This window comes from Apus apus, chromosome 4, assembly GCF_020740795.1.
Source record: "Apus apus isolate bApuApu2 chromosome 4, bApuApu2.pri.cur, whole genome shotgun sequence".
Taxonomy (NCBI): domain Eukaryota; kingdom Metazoa; phylum Chordata; class Aves; order Apodiformes; family Apodidae; genus Apus; species Apus apus.
Genome location: NC_067285.1, coordinates 38,369,074 through 38,391,042, shown reverse-complemented (window position 1 = coordinate 38,391,042; position 21,969 = coordinate 38,369,074). Strand labels below are relative to the sequence as shown.

The 21,969-nt window shown below is 43.5% G+C and overlaps 1 protein-coding gene across 6 annotated transcripts in view; it reads left to right on the top strand.

The window, feature by feature from the left end:
* The window catches only part of SLC4A4 (solute carrier family 4 member 4), a 204,985-nt gene that overhangs the window by 8,524 nt on the left and 174,492 nt on the right, over nt 1-21,969 (top strand). For 4 of the 6 annotated variants that reach the window (XM_051617729.1, XM_051617726.1, XM_051617734.1 and 1 more), the window contains exon 1: nt 20,047-20,063. Coding sequence is in view for 1 of the 6 variants with exons in the window: in XM_051617728.1 (XP_051473688.1) it covers nt 1,719-1,729 (11 nt within the window). In the remaining 5 variants the exon portion in view is untranslated. Of the gene's footprint in view, nt 1-1,602; nt 1,730-19,898; nt 19,986-20,046; nt 20,064-21,969 lie in introns of those variants that run through there. The other 2 variants (XM_051617728.1, XM_051617731.1) reach the window with 2 other exon arrangements.

Here is a 21,969-nt window from a genome sequence, read left to right as displayed (position 1 = left end):
GTGATTCCAGACAGGAGTATTGCTCTGTAACCACACACAACATAGTTACTACTCGGTAATCACAACAGCTAATTATGGTTTCAGTTTTTGCTGTGTCATGGTTGCCTTTCCTGTAATCTCTTAGTACATGGGATCTGGGTTGTGGTTTTCTTATGTAGAAAAACTCTGAAAGTTTTTTGTACACAAGTCTGGCCAATTAATGTTGTCCCGGGTAGCTGAGGAGCAGAGGTGTCATTGTGTGTGTCTGTTTATCTGCTGCTTCTCTCCTGCTGGGACAGCAAGCTGCTCTGACTTCTCAACAGCACCAATGATGCATGCACAGGTAGCCCAAGAATCAAATATCCCCCTTGGCTCTACCGGCACTCTGGTGAGAAAAAAGCTCTTATGTAGAGACAGTTTCACCTTCTAGTTGTGGAGTGGAGGTAATTCAGGTAGCCAGCATAGTAGCAAAAGCATGGCTCTTTCCCCAGGCCATTGCAACAGGAGATGGCTGAAGTAAAGAGTCATTCCAGTGTTGTTTAGAGCTTTGGGGTTTACCAAACAGAGTTTGAGGTACCCCAAGGTAAAAAGGAAAAATGGGAAGCAAGCTAAGTTGTTTACCCAGGTCCCCTGAGCCAAAAGCCTTGGGAGTGCTCGGCGTATTGCATCATTCTCAACTGCGCCCACTGTGGAGGTGTCAGTTGTGCCCTGGGCCCTTTGCCACTGCCCTGCACTTCTGTTGGGGCTACCAATGTCTTAATTCACTTGTTGTGTAAATAGATTATGAAGCTCTGGACCTGTGTTTCTCCAAGCTAAGGAGGTGAGGCTGGATCTGTGTGTTCCTGTTTGGTCAGTCCTAACCCAAGGTACAAATCTTGTGATTTTTTGAATGCCAGACTGTTTGCAGCTAGTTTCCATGGTAGTGCTGCCATACACTTTGCATTTTTGTTCTCTGGTGAGCTACAGTGGTGTGTGTGATCTTTTTGGTTCAAAGAGGGCACTCTGCAATAATGGTTAAATGCTCACATCCCCCATTTTATCCCTACTCTGCATGCTGTGAGGCTTCACACACAGAGCAGAAAAGAAAACAAGGTCCCTGGAGCTTGCCAGGCAAGCTTTGGTCTCCCTGGTCACTCCTGGAATTACAGCAGCACAAACCACCCGATTTCATCCATCTCTTTGACAGTGCTTTCTCCTTTTCCTACTTGTTAAGAACAGGGTGTGGGGGTGCGTGTGTGGCATTTGCCGAATAAGCAAGGATGACTAGGAGCAGAAGGCCAGTGTCATATAATAACAATCCAACTGCCTTCGTCAAGTCCCACAGTGATTGTCTTGGCCACAGAGGAAAAAAAAACAACAACCTCAAACCTTGGTGATGTGTGATAATATACTGGTCTGGTGTCCTGATGGGAATTCACCTTCAACAGAGCCCCGGGGCCAGCACAGCTTATTGAGAAAAATTTTAAACTGGAGCCTGGCTCAGGCAGATGCTGACTGTTTCACCTGGCAACTAACAATCCTTTTTTTGTTTTGTTTTGGTTTGGTTTTTTGGCTGCAGTTTGGCCCTGGGCCCTTTCAGAGGCCTCTGGGCACAAGATAAATGATCTCTGTTCTTTGTCATAGGCACCTGTACAGCTCCTGGTATGGCTGGCAGTACCTGAGACTCTTGAAATCCTCCAGCGTAAGCGGCTGTAAAACTGAAAGGTCACTTATTGTCGAAGTACAAAGAAAAAGCAGGAATGCATCAAAGGTAATGGTGGAAATCCACAATCATGGTTAATATCATGTGGGAAAGAAACTCTGCGGTCCTGTGAACCTAAAGGAAAGGGGGATTAGACTCTCAGGTTGTTCCATGCCTGAGTAACGCCACACAAGAAAAGGAAAACTGGTCCCTGCAGAGCGTAAAATGTTGAGTTAACAATGGGACACTGTGTCCATGCTACTGTTACAAAAGGTTTTAGCTTAGAGACCTGTCAGCATTTAATTACAGTTGACTTTTCAAACAGTCTTTCTTGTAGGTAAAAGAACATTTTATTATTAAATCTGCACTTACCCTCACAGACTCAGGAATTTTGAATGTTTGAATTGATTGCAGGGGCAATTAAGCACCTAAATCCTTTTTGAGATGAGATCATGCCAGTTCTTTCCATAACAAAGGTGTACAATGTTTATTCTTGCTTTTTATGCAACTGCCGCTTATGTTGGGGTTTGGTGTTTTGTTGGTTGTTGTTTTTTTAAAAAATTGTATTTTGGCTCAAATAACTAAAGCTAACCTCTCTTGTTTTATTGCTCTAGCCCTGTGACTGTTGCCTTATAATTAAAAGGCACCTGGGAGGAATTTAGTAGTGAGCTTCCTTCAATATGTTGTTATGTCACCCATGAAAAGATCAGAGACATAATCCTTTGTCCTAGGTGAATTATAGAAAGTAGAGCAGCCTATGTAAGCTGGAATAACTATTTTGCAAAAACAGTGTGTGGGTTCACTAGGGAGAGAACTGGATGCCCTCAAATGAGACTTGGCTCTCGGAGGAAGGAGATGGCCTGCTGATCAAGTACAAATTGAGTCACCATCCCTGGAGGTATCTAAAAGACATATAGATGTGGCACTTAGGGATGTGGTTTAGTGGTGGACTTGGCAGTGTTAGATATACTACTGGACTTGGTGATCCTAAAGGTCTTTTCCAACCTAAATGATCCTATGATTCTAAAAATGTCCCAGAAGTAGGCTGGTTCTACTTAAATGTAGGTGGTCTCCAGAGACCATGTAGTGAGGTAGAAAGGGTAATAGCTCCAAAAGTAATTATTTAAAATGCTGTTTAATGCTGCTGTTTAAAATGTCCTCTCCTACACAGTTTTGGTTAACAGCTAAGATGTGCTGTAATGCTCATGATCCAAACAGCAGATAAATGACCAGAGCTTGGATACAGACTCCTTAGATTTTTGGTCCCAGCTTCCAAGCAATTCAATGGATGCTCAAACAAGACTGATTTCCAGGGATAGTGCTGTTCCATGCTAAAAAACAAACAGTTGGTATCACAAACATTAGAAATGTCATCTGAAAATTAGTGGGTTTCTCTCTGTCTGTCTTGAGATGAGAGTGGTTGACATCGTCTGTGGTCTGAAGCACTCTGGGACCAGCAGATTGGTTAAGAGCTAAAGGTCACTTCAATGAGGAATTTTCAATGTGGAAGCTCCCTTGGTCACCAACAGGTTTCAGACCAGTGGCCTTCAGTGATGAAGGGACTGGCTGACACCTCAGAGCTGTTGGAAGCTTTCTGGTTTGCTCTTTTCTTAACTTAATTTCTAGTTGTCATGAAAGTACATTTTAGGACTTCAGTCCTTTGTCAGCACTGGATTCTATGAAACTTGAGCTGTTCTTTTTGTTTACATGTTATTTAATAACTAGTCATGTTAATATGCAGCCCCACTACTGATGGCAAGTGGCTCACAAGCATTTGACTACATTTTTTTCAAAGAACATGAAACACCTCATATGTGGTTCTCTCCAGAACTCTGGTTTGGAGACTGCTGAGGAAGCTTGCCTGCCCTTAGATACAGGCAGTTTTTTGTTAGAATGACCTCTATTGAGTAATAGTTTGAAGCTCTCAGCCACAGAAAAACGTGCAGTGGATATCTGTGGAAAGCAATGTCAGTGCTGTCTGAAAACAAGAGACTCCTAGTATTTCAGAAATTACCATCCTTGGTGGTTATCTGCGGTGTTGGGCTTCCTTTCCTCTAGAAATGAAGTCCTACTTTCTCAGGGAAATAACCTGATCAATCGAAACCAAGAGAGTTCAAGTGCCTTGGTATCTATGGGAAATACTCAGCCTCAGAAGGTGCTACCCCTTGGGGAGGTCTTCAGAATTAATCCATAGCTCTTGAAAGCGTCGGCTGAAGAAGGGGCCGCTGGATGGTGCTGTTGTCTTCTGATTGGACAGCATAAAAACAGGTTACTGAAGAGCTGGGACCTGTACCGTTAAAGAATTCCACTAGAAAACTAGTATTTTTAGGGGGTAAGGGCCTGGGATTCAAGGCTTACAAGCATGGTGGTGATGTATAATAACATATAATTTTATGAGAAATGTATGTCTCCTGATCAAGAAGGGGAAGTTAAAGTAGCATGGGTAGTCATGAGCATTTGGGAAACCATGTTCATAAAGGTTATAGAATGGTAAGCAAACAAGAAAGCAACCTCCCCACTCTAGATACAAACCCTGAGTCTGAAAGGCAGTGGATAAAGATTTTGTCTAAACCTTTGAACTTTCACTAAGTTGTAAATTTTTATTTCAAATAAGATGCTTACCTGAAAATCAAAGTCGTAAGTTTTTAGGAAGGTCATTTATCCTAGAGAACATGAGGGAGCATGTGTATCTGTGCACCATAGGAGGGAGTCTACATACAGACTTTTCCAGAGGTAAGGAGGAAGTGCTAAGTCCAGAAGAAAAGCTAAGTGAATGTGTAGCTTATGTAACTACCCATGGCGGAACAGGCACATTTTGGAGAAACATGGTTCCGTGCTCTGTGAAGACTTGCACGGTCCTACTTCATTCCCCTTGTTGCCCTGGAGCAGCAGAATTGCAAAGTCTGAGCCTCAGATCTGCTGAGGCAAACACTCTGAGGATCAGGAATTGCATGTAGTGAGGGTTCAAAGCAAGAAGACCATGATTATCTTTGGCTCTAGGTGATGCTTTGGAGCCATGTCCTGAACAAAAGTGCTTTTTAGCAGAAAATTCTCAAAATGTATTTTGCTCTAGTGTTGTGACAAAGGTGTTGGTCAAGGGTTTTTTTAAATACAATTAGTGATTTCGAGTGCCATTGCTTTCAGACACACAGTCTGAGATGGCTTAAAGGGTCTGTCTTTTTATTTCTGAAAGTGAAAGGGAAGACAATAATTCAAAATCTATTGAAATAAAAACAAAAACAAATTATGTGTATTTTGTTACTTGACCTTTGGGCTTTGTTGAGCTTAAACAGGACACTTTATGTCATTTTATCTGCCTTTTACCATGCATTTAAAATAGGGCCGTTGCTAGTTGCCTATCTGCTTAGGAGAATAAAAAGTTAAATAGTATGATGACAGACTGTAGATATTTAAGGCACTGAGTTCTCTCAGAAGAAAATATTAGAACTGGACTGCTTTCAAACTCTAGGTTTAATAAGCTGGGTTTGACTTAAGAAAAGAATGATTCCCTCATTTTGTTGCTGTTCTCATAAAAAGAGCATGTATCTTTGCATTATGTCTGTGTACATGCATGTTTCATCACCACTTCCTGCAAAATTTTAGGATACTGACTATTGTTGACTTTACAACCTCTGGGTTGTAAAGTAATTGGTAGAATGCATCAGTTTAAGGACTCTCTTGTGTCTTTTTTTGGCCACGAGTCTGGGCTAACTACTTGCAAATTACTTGAATCCAAGGAGTCTTTGTGAAAGCTGAGGAGAGGGCTGTTTACTGCAGGAATTTGGGGCTAGCTGTTTGCCTGATATGGAGTGCTTCAGATGCAGTGATGCTTCCAGCACTTTGTTTTCTTGGCAAAAGCTGTCCAGGACGTCCTGTGGCTGTTTTGCTCCTGTCATCCAGTGAAGAGCTAACTGCCTTTTCAGCTCACAGTCCTGGCATTCCTCATTAAAAATTTTTCCCTCTTGGGGGGGCGGGTTGGATGAAAAGTGGCTTATTCCTCTCCAAGAGAACAGTGCTTAGTGGCATGAGTGGTATTGTTGTGTTACTTACTGACTAGTTTTGTTTTTTCCATTCTCAAATGAGAAACTTAGGCTACACGTGTTCTTGTTACTGTGTCTCCTGTGACCTTGCAACTGAAGTCAGCATATCTAACTAGGAGAGAGTGCCTTGAAGTTGCTGTGGGAACAATATGGTATGCTCAGGATGGCAGTGGGATGATAAAGATTCTGCTCAGCCAAGCAGAAATGCTAATTTCACGTAAGGGCAGTATTAAGTATATAGCAATGAGCTCTCTTTAGCTCCCAGTGGTGGAATTTCAAGTTGTCTCACGTTTAGTTAGTGCATGAAAGATAATGCTGAGAAAGTCAATCTGCTTTCCTTGCCCTGCTCCTCTCCTTTCTCAGCCAGGGTGTGCATCATGATACACTGCTCCTGTGCCATGCATTTCTGTCTCCCTGTTGCAACAGGGGGGACACCCAACACACATCTTCCTGCTGGCTGGAGGGAGCTGGGTGGGTGATGAGGTGTTGCTGGTAGAGGGGTAAGGAATGGAAAGGATGTGGGTCACTTTTTTTTTTTTTTTTAATTCTTGCTCATATATGGGTTATGGCATGATGCCACTGGAAAAGCAGATAGCACTTCAGGTTTAGTCATGCCCTGTGCTTATTATAGTTATGTTGTGGGATTCCAACAGCTTGCTAACTCTGAGTGCCTAGCATTAGATAGTCATCCCAGCAGCAATCTGCCTCGTGGGTGGGAAGAGCCACTGGCCTGGAGACAGGGAGTAGGAAGAGTTTATGCACAGACAAATTGCATGCTAATCCCGAGTAGGGAAAGGGCCGTGACACCAGCCATGCCGAACAGGCATTGTTGCCAGGCAGGTGTCTGCAGCCCTGGTGGCTACCCAGAACAGGCACTCCTCTATCTTTGCCAGTGCTGACCTTATTCTCCTAAATTAGTAAGTGCTTGGGCAAAGAATAAATAGAAATAACTTAGCTGGGAATCCAACTCTTCTATGCCTAAGTGCATATGAGGAACATTGGGAAGGTTAACGTGGGTATTTCTGCAGTGTAAGCTGCATGCAGGACCATTCTTCTGCCCATCTTCCCGCTTTCTTGCTGAGCTTTGGCTGCGACAACAGCAAATAGGAAGGATGAGAAAGCTCTCCAGGGAATGAGCAGCAGGATGGGCTTAGGAAGGACAAAGCACTATGCTGAAGCTTGTCAGTAGCTGGTATCTTCTAATAGGAAATTACCGCCTGAAATGTAGACAAAGAATATAAAAATACAGTGGTGAAAGTGACTTCAATTGCTAATGGCAAGTTGTGCTTTTTGTTTTTAACTCGGCCCAGAGTTAAATTCCAGTTTGCTTACATGATGAACGTATCTTAACTGACTGTTTCTGAGAATCAGACTAGCGTTTAAATACATGCTTAAGTCTATTTATGTCAGCATCATGCAGAGTGTTCTCACCAAACTGTTAGAATTTCATGGTAAATGTGGTGTTTAATTTATGGCCAACTGCATTGAAGAGTGACCTCTTTCTAATATGGTATTTAGTGACTCTGGTAGATAAACTCTCCAACTTTGCAATATTAATCTTGCCTTCCTTGCATGAAGTTCTAAAATATTATTCAAATGGAAAGAAACCTATAGCTTAAAGTGATATTTTTTATTTATTAACCTAGGGTAGGTATAAACTCTTTCTGTCTGAATGTCAATAACGTTTGTCATTAAATGGAGATGCTGGCACGTATGTATAGGAGGCCTAGGACCTGTAATAAATATGAAGCCTGTAAATATTTAAAGCCTCTTACATCCAATTCAACCTTTAACAAATTTTAGTACTGTTAGGTTGGAAATAACTTAAGGCAGATCTAGGAAAACAGCTTAAAACCAATCGGGAAAATCTGTTACTTACAGAAAATGAGGGTTTAAGACAACACAAACCATCTTGGCATTGTTACCTATAGCGTTTGATTTTACATGGAAGCACTGCAAGAGCCTGAGACCCGAGCAATCTTAGCTCTGCCCACCATTTTGTTCCTCGCCCCATGGGCCATCCCTGTGCTCGCAGTGGCTTCCCTGGTGACAGGGGGGCTGGGTAGTGACCTCCAGCTCACCTGAGCTGTGGTGCTGAAGGGCAGGGGAAGAGATGAGGGGCAGTGCTGAGCAGCCCCCTGGGTGCTTGGTTTGGATAGCTTTCTCCCACTGGGGCGGGGGACTGGGATTGACTGGGAGTTGAGATATCTGTCGTCAGCCTATCTGGACCATTGTTCTCTCTGGTGACATGTTTTAAACTCCCAGAGCCACGCTGGGAATACACTTTCCTTCTACGTGTGGTGACCTCGCCAAGCAGATGGTAGATCCTTGAACAGAGATTTCTAATGGAGTGTGGTTTATCAAGAAGTGATGCCTTCCTGGTGGGTCTTATTTAAACATGCAGAAGCTTTGGTACATAGTTGCTGTTTATTCTCACAGTGTAGAAAACTGTTTTTCTAAAAGATTTTGAGGAGATACACAATTGCTTAGAAATCACTTGCTTAGAAAATGCACCTCTAGAGTTGCTTTGGGAGTTTAGAGTCAAGTCTTCTACTGGAAGGGACAATGCAGGTAGCATATCCTGAACACTGGAACTGCATTTCTGTCCTTCGAGTCTTTACCTTTTTGCAGTGGAGAAGAAAATTAACCTTGTCTCTGTGTATTTATGTATTTATTTATTTATTAGTTTATTAATTTATGTATCTATTAGTTTGAAGGACTAAATGTGTTCAGGAGAACCATTAGGTGGAAAGCAAGGGGTTATGAACATTAAAAACAAGTGTTCCCAGTGCTCAGGGTTCCATATCTGTAGACGGCTGTGGTGCAGGCTTAGCTAGTAGTACTAACAGCAGTGTTTTCACATTCATCTTTTGTCTTCTTCCAGTGAGTCAGCATCTTTTTCTGTGTAAGAAGTCATAACATGAAGCATCTTAACAGGGCTGATCCCTACAACATAATCACAGAATCCTAGGGGTTGGAAGGGACCTCGAAAGATCATCTAGTCCAACCCCCCTGCCAGAGCAGGGTCACCTAGAGCACATCACACAGGAACACATGAATGATTAAAAGGAAAAACTGAATCCTTGCTCCAGTAGAAAATCAAACCCAAATTGAGCTTCCAAGGAACACTATTTGGTGATATCCTTGATAACAGTAATAACAATAAAGGTCATGAGAGCTCTGTCGTCCCAAGACATGATGTTGCTTGCTTAGAAAAGCAGACCCTGCTGAGACTCAGATCAGGTACATCTGATAACGGAGATGGAACAGCCGTGTTTATTTCCAGAATGTGTCAGTGAACCTGTTTCTGGTCCTTGCTCTTCCATAACAGTCGGATATTAATTTACATGGTCTGAGACTCAACGGCTTCTCCCATAAAATGGAGTTAATGTATCTGAACACGCCGTACCTTTCCTTCCCCTTTTGTATGCTGATGGCATGAGATCTTAGTAAGAAAGATGGAAGGGGAATGGTGTGTTCCTGACTTAAGATTATACTGTTCTCAAAAAGTACATTTTGACCCTGACCCTAGTACCAGGTTCCTACCCCCTTCCCCACTGCACTGCTGTGTGGGGGAGGCAGAGTAAGTGGGGACTGAGCCTTGGAGGTCTCCTTACTTTCTTTCCTGCCCTCAGTACTGTTTAGAGAGATTATTTTTCTTGGTGGGTGACCAAATCTAAGGTCCAGTACATTCAAAGCTGTATTGCTTTTGAGGGCACTTCATTACCTTACAACAAATAAAATTGTAATTATTTGTGTTGTAAAATATATTTTGGGAAATTACTTCATGATATAAAATATCATGATGGTGCAGTGGACATAGAAATCTACCCAGCTATTTGTAAAATGGTCAGAAGAATCGTTTTTGCATTGCGTGCTAATCCATATGGAAGGCAACCAAAGAAATCAAGAATCTCATGGATAGCCTTATGCTGTCAAGAAAGTGTGTATTGAAAAAATTAAATGGATAAGCAAGTATCTATACCTGGGTATTTTGTATATTTTGGCTCTTCTTTTAAAATCTTAACAGCTAATTTGAAAGTTAATTGAGAGCACTATATTTGGTTTGAAATATAGACAATATGTATAGAAGTGAGTGAGAGCCTTTAGGGTGCTGAGCAACCTGATCTATTGGGAGGTGTTCCCTGTGCAGGGGGTTGGATGTAGGTGATCTTTAAGGTCCCTTCTGACCCAAACCATTCTATGATTCTATTCAAGTAAAGTGAAATCGAATATGCTAGTGCAACCTGTTATTATAAAACCTTCACTTCTCCTGTTGGGCATAAGAAAATTACTAATGAGGTGTAAATTGGGAAAGGTCTCTCATTTCAGATTATTTAGGTTGTTCTTCTTTTGCATTTTTTTTATTTAACTGACTGTGCAGCTGAAAATATAAAATACAGTAGGTTTGGTTACCTCTGTCCTCAGTGGGCTCAGACAACATGGGGCAGAATGTATGAATGCAATAAAATTCTTTCCTGCTAATAAAGTTGATTCCTCCTTACCAGAAGGAGAGTTGAAAATTAGCTGAGGCTACTGATGGATATTTTTCAGAATATTATAAATTACATTCTACTGACATTATTACAACACATTTTTGGTCACTGCAGCTGCCCCCTGGGCTGTGTCACACTGTGAACCAAGGCAATAAACTGTTACCTACTCACTGAGAAAGGCCATATGAACTCTTGAAAAGCCACTACAAGAATGAATGAACAACTTGTTCATTTCTTTTCTGTCTCCTATGCTGCAGAGATAATCTTATCTGTGTTACTGACAGGATGGCAGAGCAGAATGCCACGTGCTTTCTCACATCCCAGGCTGAGTGAGTTTCTGATCTGATTTCCAGTCCTGCATGCAGAACTCAGAGTTGGTGTGCACAGTGATGGTAGAAGCTTGAAAGTGCTCTTTGGAGGGGAACTTATTCTTCTAGGTTGAAAATCTGTTTTCCTTTTTGCTCCATTAAGTCACCATCAGTGTATTAACTGGGAAAGTAATGGAGTGGGGAGGGATTTGCTGTTTACTGACAAGAGGCTGTATTGGATGCTGCATATAATTTCTTTTTAATTGTTCAGTTTCCTCCTCTTGTGCTATAATGCATGTTGCTGTCATGGTGTGAGGAGTAATTAAACAGGCACAACCTGTCAAGATGAGTCAGTGGTGTATTCTTAGGACGGAGTTTAAGATCAGAAGAGCAGGACAGACAAGCAGAACAATGTACCATTGGAGTCAAGACACAATGGATGAGAATGTGTTTCTGCAGTACTGGGTGCAATGTCCAGATCTGGCCAAATGAAGGCACACAGGAAAAGGTTAAACCCTGAAAAGAACAATGGGTTTTTTCTTCTAGATCATGCCTGCCCATGGTAGGCAGAGGAGAAGTCAGTAAAGAGAGGCCAGGTGTAAGCATGTCCTTACAGAATAAGAGAGAAGGAACTGGATTTTGAAGCCCAAGTTCACGATCTCTCTTAGAACCTGCAGGAGAGAGACTGAGACTACTGTAAGCAGGGACTCTTGCAAGGATTTCCAGCAAGATGGTTCAGTTGCCCAGGGCGAGGGAATACACTGCTTGGCAGTTGATGGGACTTCACCAGCAAAGGTTAGAAAACTGCAAAATCTGGATACGTTTGTAATTTAGGCACTTCTCCGAAAGTGCCAAAGGCAGGCTGTCGTAACACTTCCAGGAATGCTTGGTCACAACATAAATGTGTATGCTAAAGATTACTTGAGCACTATACCTGCCTGACTGATTTGGCAAGAAAAGTCTTAATTGTTCTGCTTGCTGCTAGAATGCAGCCTGTTCTGGGAGACAGGCTAAAGCTCAAGCAGCAGCTATGAAAGCTCAATCTAGGTGGTGGTGTAGTTTTAATCAAATTATCTAGGGACAGAAAAGATTGTTTGTTTTCCTGTAGTACTTAGGGGGTCCTTGTTTGAACATGGTTGTATTTATGACTCGGAGAAGCTCTTCTGAACCCAAATCTAAAAGCTTTAGGTCTCCCTTGTACAAATGTATTTAGACAAAAGAACGTGGTGATGCACTGAGATTTTACTTTGTGTGATTGCCATGTAGTGTTTTCTGTTCCAATGGCTCAGATTGGCAAAGTGTATTGCATGATGGTTATAGATGAAGTTCTATGGGTTGCAGTGCCTGTGATACATTCTCACAGCTTCCTGGTATTCAGTAAAACCAGTGGACTTGAAATAAATAATGTCCAACTGCTCTAATTTTAGCATAAAGCTGAGATAACTTGTTGACTAGTGTTATTGTTCCGAAGAGCATAACATTACCCAAGAAACCAGCAGGACTCATAGACGTGTTCTTCTGGAGAGTGTTCACACAGTATCCTCCATAAACTGTTGTCTGTTGCTATGATACAATCAGAGAAGATCAAATGATGAATAAACATTGCGTAACTCATCAAAGAGATTCAGTAACGTATATAGGTAAGGGATAGAAGTACTTGTGGCCTTGGTAGAGATCTGGGGAGCAGCAGAGATCTGGATTGGAGAACAGTCTCAGAAACACCATGTGCTAGGGAGCAAAATGGAGGTAGTTAAGAACCTTGACAGCAGAGGAAAAGAGGGTAAGCTAGCATGAAAGCCCTGTAGACAGGAAGGAGCAGATATCCTAGTTAAAATACTGGCAAAAGTTCTTGTAGGAATCTCTGCAGCTGGCAGGTTTTTTTTGATCCCATGTATCTTAGAGACATTTCTTCTTCCCATACAAAGGAGCCTGGAGAGCTCCAGAAAAAAAATATTTCAGGAAATATTGCCACAAAATTTTTTATGGGAGATTAAAAAAAAAAATTGAAATTTTTTTCTTACTTTATGCCATCTTGTTGTTTAGTTAGATGCCTCTTAATGCCTCTTTGTGATGACTACTTTTTTAATGTGAATTTTTCACTGTGTCAGAGCAGCCAGTTAACAGCAGAGTTATCTTCATTTCCCAAATCACCCCAGACTGGTGACAGTTGTTTGTTTCTTTCATGTATTTATGTAGATTTATTACATCCATTCTTGTTTTCCTTTAGCAGAAGAGATCAAGCAGAAGATAAACCATTCATGCCTGCAGTAGCACTCCCTCGTTGCCTAACTGCCTATTCTTATTCTCTTTCAGACGCACCTTACTCCATCCTACACTAGGGAAAGTGCTTTGGTAAACAGATTAGCTTTGTGCTGCGTTCTCGGGGTCAACAAACTGAGAGTCTGGCAGGTTGACAGAAGAGGGAGGATCTTCCAGGAAGCTGCTCAATCACCACTGAAAATGTCTTGCTACTCAAACTGAAGTAAGAGGGAGTAATCTTAAACTTTTTGGTTGGCAGAGTTTTCAACCCGGTACTTGTCTGAGTTAGCAAAGAATTTCAAGTGATTTCAGGATAAATTAATTCTCCCACCTATTTCACTGGGTGTCAGCTCAGACTTGGAGATAATGCTTCCTAAACTGAGTTCAACTTCACTGCTTTTCAATACAAGAATGAGAAACATCCTGTTAAAAAGAACTGCAGAGGCCATTTTACAGGTCTTGTTTCTGGTGACCTTTTAATAATGCACAGCAGGTCTGGAAGTAGCAGTGGTCAAGTTCCTTGGCTTCAGAAAAATAAAACCTATTCTCTGAAGCTGAGCTACTTCAGCCAGTGACATTTGTGGCATGTAACATTTTACAGTGGTCCACTGACAGTTCTACAAATGTGACAACGGGGTGTCAGCTCAGGCAGGAAGCATCTTTTTAAATGTCTTTGCATCACAAATAACTTCCCTTGTGTTTTGAGTTTTGGCATCTTTAGTTGATTACTCATGGTCAAGTGTGAGAAGAAATAGAACAGAGCTAATTATAATCGCTTTTAATTACATCATGCAGCAAGTCCTGTAATAAATTTTAAGGGTATGAAAAAATATGATAGCAGTAAGGATAGAGTGAAACAAATTGTGGCTGAAGCAGTGATCAGGTCATTTGCTATTGGTGGAGGGAAGATGGAAGAAGATGGATGGCATGGGTGGAAAGGTATTATTATCTTACAAACACACATCTTGGGTTTTGGGGGTTTTTTTTCCCATATTTGGTAGGAAAGGTCTGCTGAAGTAGAGATAGCGATCAATAGGCATTTAAATAGGGTTTGGGTGTGTGGTGAGTCTGACTGTAGATGATTTCTCTCTGGTTCAAGGGAATTATGCACATGGTGGGTGAGTTTGGGGCTGCTTTCCAACTGAATCCCAAAATGCCACCTGTCTCTGCGAGAGACAGGAGGTAGATCTGGTACTCGAACCATGATGCCCTACGGCAAAGCTATGCATGAAGAAATGTTGAAATACATAGACGTGCAAGTATTCTGTGGTATTTGGGAACTTGACAAAGTAGCTAACATTCAGGAAGTTCTGACAAGATTTCTGATCACACAGGAGTGTGAACCATTTGAAGTTGCCATGCTGGGTCCTGAATGTTAGAAAACTGGCATGTAAAAAGGTCTCACAAAATGACCTGTTTAAACACCATGTCAGTACGTGCCTCCTGAAACAGTAGCAAGAGGAGCAAGTGGTGCTGTCCTGTGAGAGGCAGGGTTTGGACGTTCTGTACTGCAATACGGTTAGCTGTAAGTCTCCTCTTCCTTTCTATCTGCGAGTGTCTCTCTCAAAGGAAGTGCTTAAAAAAACATCTTGTAATTACATAACAGGATGATTTGTTGTTGTTAAACCACATTGTAGTCTATGGTTTGCAATGTGTCAGGAGAGTAAACAAGAAAAGATAAACAGAAATCCCCAAAGAGAAATAGAAATGAATAAGTGCTTTCAAGTATTAAAGGAATTTTCTTGGTTACTTGGTGGCGTGGACAGATTACTGAGTGAAGAAAAATGAGGGTATCTCATCTCTAGAGAACAGCTGATGCTTTATCCCTCCTTGTTTTTGTGGTTCTTTCCTGTCATTTCCTTGTTGAGACTTAATTTGGCTATAAGCTCTTCAAGGCAGGGATTCTCCCACCAAAGGCACCACAGGACTGTGAGTTCAACTGGGACAGTCCTTCAGACCAACAAAAGATGGTAACACATTTGCTGTCACCCTGGCTGGAGCCCGGTGCCAGTGTAGCTGACCTCTTGCAAACAGTGCCTTCCTCTTCCTTTGAAAAGGAAAGCTCCAAGGTTTTACAAATCTGAGTTTTGATATTTTTCACTTGATGCATTAAGTTTGTCAAGTTGTTATCTGCTATCTACTGTAGCTTGTTTGAAATCTGGAGTGACAACAGCATGCTGACAAGTATAATGCTTTTTGCTGTCAGTTTCTCAGCGTTACGTTAAATATAAATACTCCCAAGTCTTTCATTTAAAGTACTATTTGATGCCTTAGACTCTTCAGGAATTCTAAAAACAAAGCAAAGAGGGGAAAAAATGTTAACAAGGAAAGTCTTAAAGGGTTCATTTTGAAAGCCTTGAGCTGGTAAATGGATCAATTATGTCAAGTTTTCCAGGAAATAAACCTGTCCCTTGAGGGCTGAGCAGCTTCCCTTCCAGACTGACTGCAGAGCATGGCTGGGAATACCCTCCCTCCCCTTAAGGGTCCCTGAGCTTTTGTGTTCATTGATTTTCAGACGCTCTGAGAAAAAACGTTCTCCTTGCTTCTTCTGCACAGAAATTAAAGCACAGAGAAGTTAAAGGAAGTTGACCAGGGTGTCTGGGCAAGTCAGCAGTGATTTCAGAAATTCAAGTTGGGGCCTTTGACTGAAATCCTAGTCCCACTGGCAAAACAGCTGAGAGGAGCAGGTTTCTGCATTTCTTTAGTATTAATAACACAGATAAATTAATTCCTTTCTTCTGAGGTTCTCAAAATGCATTATAAAAGGAGTTTAGAATCTTGATCCTAATTCTAGAGACAGGGAAACTCAGCTGTCATGGCTGCCAGGCCTGGAGGGGCTCCTGGCACCACGCTCCCCACGCAGCAAGGAACCCGAGCCGGGGCGTGGGGAGGCGATGCCTGCAACACCAGACAGGGCAGTGCGGGGCTAGAAATACAAACCGCGGGTGCCCAGCCTGATGGAAACGAGCGCAAGCCCTGTAGCTGACAGGGATTTTGTCATTTCTGGAGGGCTGGCACATGCATCCTCCTTTGGCAAGCAGAAGCTATGACTTGCAGAATAGATGTTAGTTTATCCATTTCTTTGAATACCATTTTCCCCTCCTGTTCTCACCAGTATTAGTTTTGGGGCCTTATATCCTGGTTTCTCTCCTCCTGCCTTCATATCTTTTCCGCTGCTGTGGTGAAACTCAGTTGGGGCCTCTGAGTCATCTCTGAGAACGTAACTCTTCATCGTGTGAAGTAATTTTAAAGTACCTGTCTCTGACCCAGCAGGAACAGTGACAGGTCCTCTTGACAATCCTTCCCATAATACTGACCAAAAATCAGATCCATAAAATGTTCAGCAAGTGCATGGTACAGTCTTCAGACTTGTAGATGGGGTACATAGTAATTTTATAACATAGGGATGTAATAGAGCATTTTAAAGAGGTTTGCAATACTACCTCAACAGTTAAAACAGGTGAAATAGAAGCCCTCTGGTAGGGTGCCTAGAGGCTTGGCCAGATGGAGTGGTGCAAACAACTTCTTCCCAAAGAGCTCCTTGAAGAAGGGAGCACAGAGCTGGGCATGAAGTGTGGACTTGAGGCTAGCATTGCTGCTTGGTCTTAGGGACCGGGCAGGAACAACCTGCTCCCATTTCCAGTTTCTTTGGCAAGTCTGCAGGATGGGAGTGATGGACTGCTGATGTTAAAAGGAGTAGAAAGAAGCAATTCTCAAACAGAGTAGCCAAGAGAGAGGCTGGCATCTGCTGCTGTTGAGCACAGGCAGTTGGGCTGGGGGAGCCTACAAATGTGTCTCTGAAACAGAGTGCCTGGTACAGCTTCTCGTCAGTAAGAAGGAGGAACTGGTAGGAGCATCTTGAACTTCCCTACAGCAGAGCAGGCGTACTGCCATGTAAGCAGTTCTACCTTGGGTTCCAAAAGCATCTTTGTCATCAAATGCCTCCTCCAGAATGTATTCCTGCTGCAGCTTTACACCTATTCCCAGCCACTCAGTGTGTGCCTGCCTCAGCAGAGGCAGGTTTTGTATGTCCTGTGCTGCCAAGCAGCTCTCCAGGGAAGGAGTTGGCTTTCACTTAACCTTTGTATCCCCTTCTGCAATGTATCTTTAAAGGCACATCTCAAGCGTTCAGTGCCACAGTATGGTTTACTATGCCCTGTTACTTGTCTGGAAAGTGTGCTAGCTGTAGAAGCCAGAAATGTACATATTAATACACAGTTAAAAATAGCTTTGTTTGTTTCCAAGCACCCTCCCAAGCACCTGGTATTAATTTCCATGGAGTCGAAGAATTTTAAATGCTCTTGGTTTTTGTGATGGCTGTGCACTGAATATGGGAAAATTACCCCTTCCAAAGAAAGTTTTAATGACATCAACAGTAAGTTGCTTCCAATGTACTGAAATGCTTACAAAATGTCTTAAAGGAGAGATAACTGTTGAATATGCTGCTGTGTTCTTTTTTCTGTGTTTTTCTTTTCTTATACATTTGCATTTAACACAATTCAATTCTTTATTAGGTGTTCTTGGACTGATAGCAGTATTGCTTTGGCTTTGTTCCAAGTACACATTAATGTAAGAGTGCCATCCCAGCTTTCCAGAGGTAAAAACCAACAGAATAACCAGATGGGCTGGTTATCAGGCTGTGGTGACGTGTTCAGGTGTATCAGACTTGTGTGCTGTCAGATAGTTTGGCAGTACTGACTTCATTTGGACCAGGTATAAAAGCACAGCCATGTTTCTGTTTTGTAAACCAGAATACATTAGAGTAGATGGTAACTGAGCTGGCTGTGGCAGAATAGATTAGATCTAGCCAGTCATAAACACTGTTCCATAAAATGATGAAAATCTTGCATCAGTATCATAAGCTTGTGCAGCCTCGTGCTTGGTACTGTGGAGCTGCATAGTCCTTGTTCTTCTGCAATGCTTCCCAAAACCAGGCTTGCTGGTTCTATTCTTCATTTACTCCTGTATTGAGAGGTTTCACAGTTTCCTTGGAGAGCCTCAAGTAGCAAGGAAGATGTAGCAAGGAGGCTGGGAGAAACCTTCCTGAGAGAAGGGGATGCATGTTAAGAGCTGTATTAGACTTGTGATAGATGTAAGGACCCTGTTCAAATGTGTTATGTCAGTAGGCTGTGAGAGATGAGAAGTACTTCTGGGGGGCTTCAGCTGCACATCCAGGCTGGAAGGGGAGCTGGAATGGATTGGAGAAGACAGATGGTGACTGGTGCAACAAATGGCAGAAGTGAGGCAGCATCAGGATTGGGACTGTCTGCAAACAAGAGAACCAGCAGAAGACCAGTGTAACAGAAGGTGGTCAGAAGGTGATAGACTTGGAGATAGGTAGGGTCACCCTGTGAGGTTCAGAAGGACAGCTTCCGTGTCAGGTACTGTCTGACAAACACTTGAAGCTGAAAGCACAAAAGCTGTCTCCTTGTTTGATTCCACCACTGCTTAGGGGAGCTATGTATTAGGTAACTTTGTAAATAAAAGACCTGTTGAATTTTTATCTTCCTATAAAAAGTATCAGTTGGTTACCTTCCAGGAGCAAAAAACAGGCAGAGTTTTCTGCAGTGTACAGTTACATGCCAGTCTGAATGTTATATGTCACTTATCACTATCCTTTAAATGAAAATTGTATTTAAAAGTTTTAAAACTTTTTTCCCAAAAGTCCTAGCAAAAAGGTAGCAAGAGAAAGTAAATGTTGTAAAGAGTTAATTATAGAAGGCAAATCTCTTCTGAGGCTTAACTGGGGGCTCATAATGAGTTTCCATTGCTGGGAGGTACGTTGAGAGGAGGAGAAAATGGGTAATGTGCTGGAGGGGGGCTAAAGCTGGTTTTGTTCCCTCTGTGCTGCAGATGGCAGATAAATAAGCCCCTTCTTCTTTGAACCTCCATCTGTAAATCACAGAGGACAGCACCTCCTCTGTTTGCCTGGTCCACTTAGATACTAAATGTTTTGGAGCAGAGGCTGTCTCTGGGTCTTTGTACAGCACAGCGGGGTCTCAGTCAAAGCAGGGTGCTGGCAAGTTCTGTGCAAAAATATCCAAATGCTATAGTCAAAGCTGTTACCACAGCTAGCTTGCTTCAACAACTTAAAAAAAAAAAAAAGAAAAAAGAAAAAGAAAAAAAAGGTACCTCAGCTATATGAGATCTGAGCTGATTCGTGCTGGAAATAAAATCCTTTCCAGAAGACTTGCAGTGTCCAAGATGGAAGGGGAGAAGGGATTTCTTTGGGAACAACTTTTGAGTTTTGTATTTCATATCATGCACTTGCCTTGAAAAGGAAGGCAAATATGGTCTTGTTTGCTTGTGTACCAGGAGAGGTAATAGCTAAGTGAGGTATGTGATGGATTTAGGTAGAACTGGAAGTAAGGTCTACTCTGGGATTGCCATTACTGACCTCCAAGGCACTTCTTTCAGCCAGGGGACTAGCAAGCTCAACTCTCCTGGCTCCCTGTCCTAGTTCTGCTCTGTTCCCTTTAATTTTTGGTGGCAGGTGGGGTCTGGTCTTCATCTGGAGCTGGATGCAGCTCTCCTTTCTCAGCATGGAAAAATGTGTTATTGCTCATGCTCCTTGGCAGCCTGAAGCTGACTGTGATTGTGCTCTGTGTCCTCACGTGTATGTGTGCCTGCTGATGTGGGGTGGTGGGGAAGGGCTTAGGGCATAAGTAGTAAGTGTAGTTGGCTTGTTGAGGGACTGTGCTGCCAGGAGGAACAGGTGAGGGAAGGGATTAAATGAGGTGAGTGGGGTGAAGGGTGAGGTGCTTGGAGAAAAGCCTCCCAGAGGCAGGGGAGCAGGCCAGACTAACTTCAGTCAGCCCCAAGATGGGCAGCTTGGACCACAGACAGATAGCTGACACCTGTTAGTTACAGTGTCACTAAGTGAAGGGCTCAGCTTACACCTTGGGCATATGCAAAGCAAATTGTCATAGTGGGATATTCCTGTTTGTTCTGGACCCTGTTCCCTCTTTGCCAGCAGCAGAAAGGTTAGGTCTGCACAGTGTTTCCCCTACTTCTGTGCTCAGCTGCTGGTGGCTACAGAGAAGCTCCCTCAGCCCATTGGTCAAATGGAGCAAAATGTCACACGGAGGGAACTATTTTGATCCCTTCCACTGGAAGGGCAGAGGGGAGGGAAGAAGGGGTTTGTAACAGACCTGATTCCTCTGAGCTTGGATAATGTTTGCTGAGCTCTGCCTCTCTCTTTGATCTGGAGCAAATGTGGAAGGTGAGCTGCTGCAAACCACTGTTTCTTGTTCCTCTAGAGGAACCTGATGGAACAGCTGGATCTGTGGAGGGACTGGAGGTAGGTCTGGGAAGCCTTGTTTGGGACTGAGAGGCAGAATAATTCAGGAGGGATGCAGTGACTTCCAGTCTGAAATCCTAATGAGTCCTTTTCCCTTTGTGGCAGACTTGGTGTTTCAGTTTTTCCTGTTGATATAGGACATGACCAGTATAATACCCTCTTCGAGTGCAAGGTCTTTTGCACCACATTCTGTTACTGTAATGCAGGAGAGCTTTCCAGACAGTCTTGGGAGCTGGGGAGTTCTCAGAAAGCAGGCTCTCAGGTTTTTTCAAGTGGGTGTGACATCCTGTGCCTTGTGACACGTTTGAACGAATGCAAGCGTCCAGTGGAAACCTGCCCATTTTGCCTCGTGTTATTGCTTGCTTCATTGATGCTGTGTTGTCGCGGGCCTGTATCGGGGGCTCCCGGCTGTCAGGATGTTTCCGCGACTTCCCCCCGCAGTGTGGAGGGGTTTGGGAACGAGCCCGAGGGTCACACGCGGCGCTGCCCCTCACGGAGGAACGGCCGCTGCGGGACCGTATCTTAGAGGGTAGATTAGAACACCCTCCCACCACACTCACAAATTACTGAGACCAACGTTTAGTTTACGAATTAATCAGTTTATTAAGGGTCAACACAAACTAAGGGATCAAGGTTCAGGAGAGGTTGTCTAGGTGTATATCGGAAAAGGGATTCCAAGGTACTATGGTCTTCTTAAATGCACGCTCCGAGGAGGAGTGTAAAATCAATGGAGTGAAAGGGTAGGAGTTGAGCCCGGTAGGAAAGTTAGTGTGTGTGTCTGTGTGTTTACCCTCCTTCCGCAGCGCGTGGTTCCCGGGATGCGCTGGCAGGCTCGGCAGGAGATCCGTGAGGGGCTTCCTGGGAACCGGGGCGACCCCTCCCAGCAGCAGCAGCTGCGGCAAGCACGGCTCCAGTCCTGGGGCAGGCGGCAAGGGCGGGCTGGGCAAGCTCCGACTGCGGTCCGGTTTGGTTTAGGCTGGGCAGGCAGCAATCCCTGGGGAGCGGGCTTGAATCCCCACGGAGCAGGCAGGGTCCCCACGGAGCGGGCACAGGCGGCCCCCCCCCCCCCCTTTTCCGCTCCTCCGGGCAGCGGTCGCGGGGCAGCCCCCCCTTCCCTCTCGGCTCCTCCGGACAGCGGGGCTGGCGTTCCAGGCAGATTCTGCTGCTGCAGCAGGGTCTCCTGCAGGTTCCCATGGCTTCTGCTGCTGCAGCAGGGTCTCCTGCAGGTTCCCATGGCTTCTGCTGCTGCAGCAGGGTCTCGTCCCGGTCAGGCAGAGAGCACCGTCCTGCAAATCTTGTCTTCTTTTATAGATCAGAAATCACTGTTTGAGAAAGTACCTCTGTTCAAATTAGCCAATTAGCGCTGGCCAGGTACGTGCTCTGTCAGAGGCATCTTTAACCTACTGTCTATTTTTCTGCCAGTTATCGTACCCCTTATGCTGTTTCCTTGCTGTGGAGTTATCTGATAGAGCAAGAGGCCTGTTCCAGTCTGTCCTTGGCTAAATCAGCAAAAAAACACCACTCTGGCTTTGCGGGCTTGAAAGGTTTATTCTTATGTGGGGAGAGAGAAGATGAACCGTTCCCCACACATGTGGATGAGTACAGAGTGATTCCATTAAAATTCTTCATTTTTATCCTGTGTATGATCTGTCTAGCCTGTGCTAGCATATTACAGTTGCTTCTTGGATAACATCAGGCTTGTGGTTTGTTGTCAGTGGCAAATGCTCTTGCTGAGCCAATTTTTTGATCTGTTTAAATCATTAAGTGGCATAACGTCTCCCTGGAATGTTGTGATAGCAAGATAAACTGTGTTATGAAAAGGAAGGTTGTATGTCTGTATCTCTCGGAAACTAGTGAATGTTTTTTAGGCCTTAATCTGCAGCCATAAACTACCCTACTCTAACCT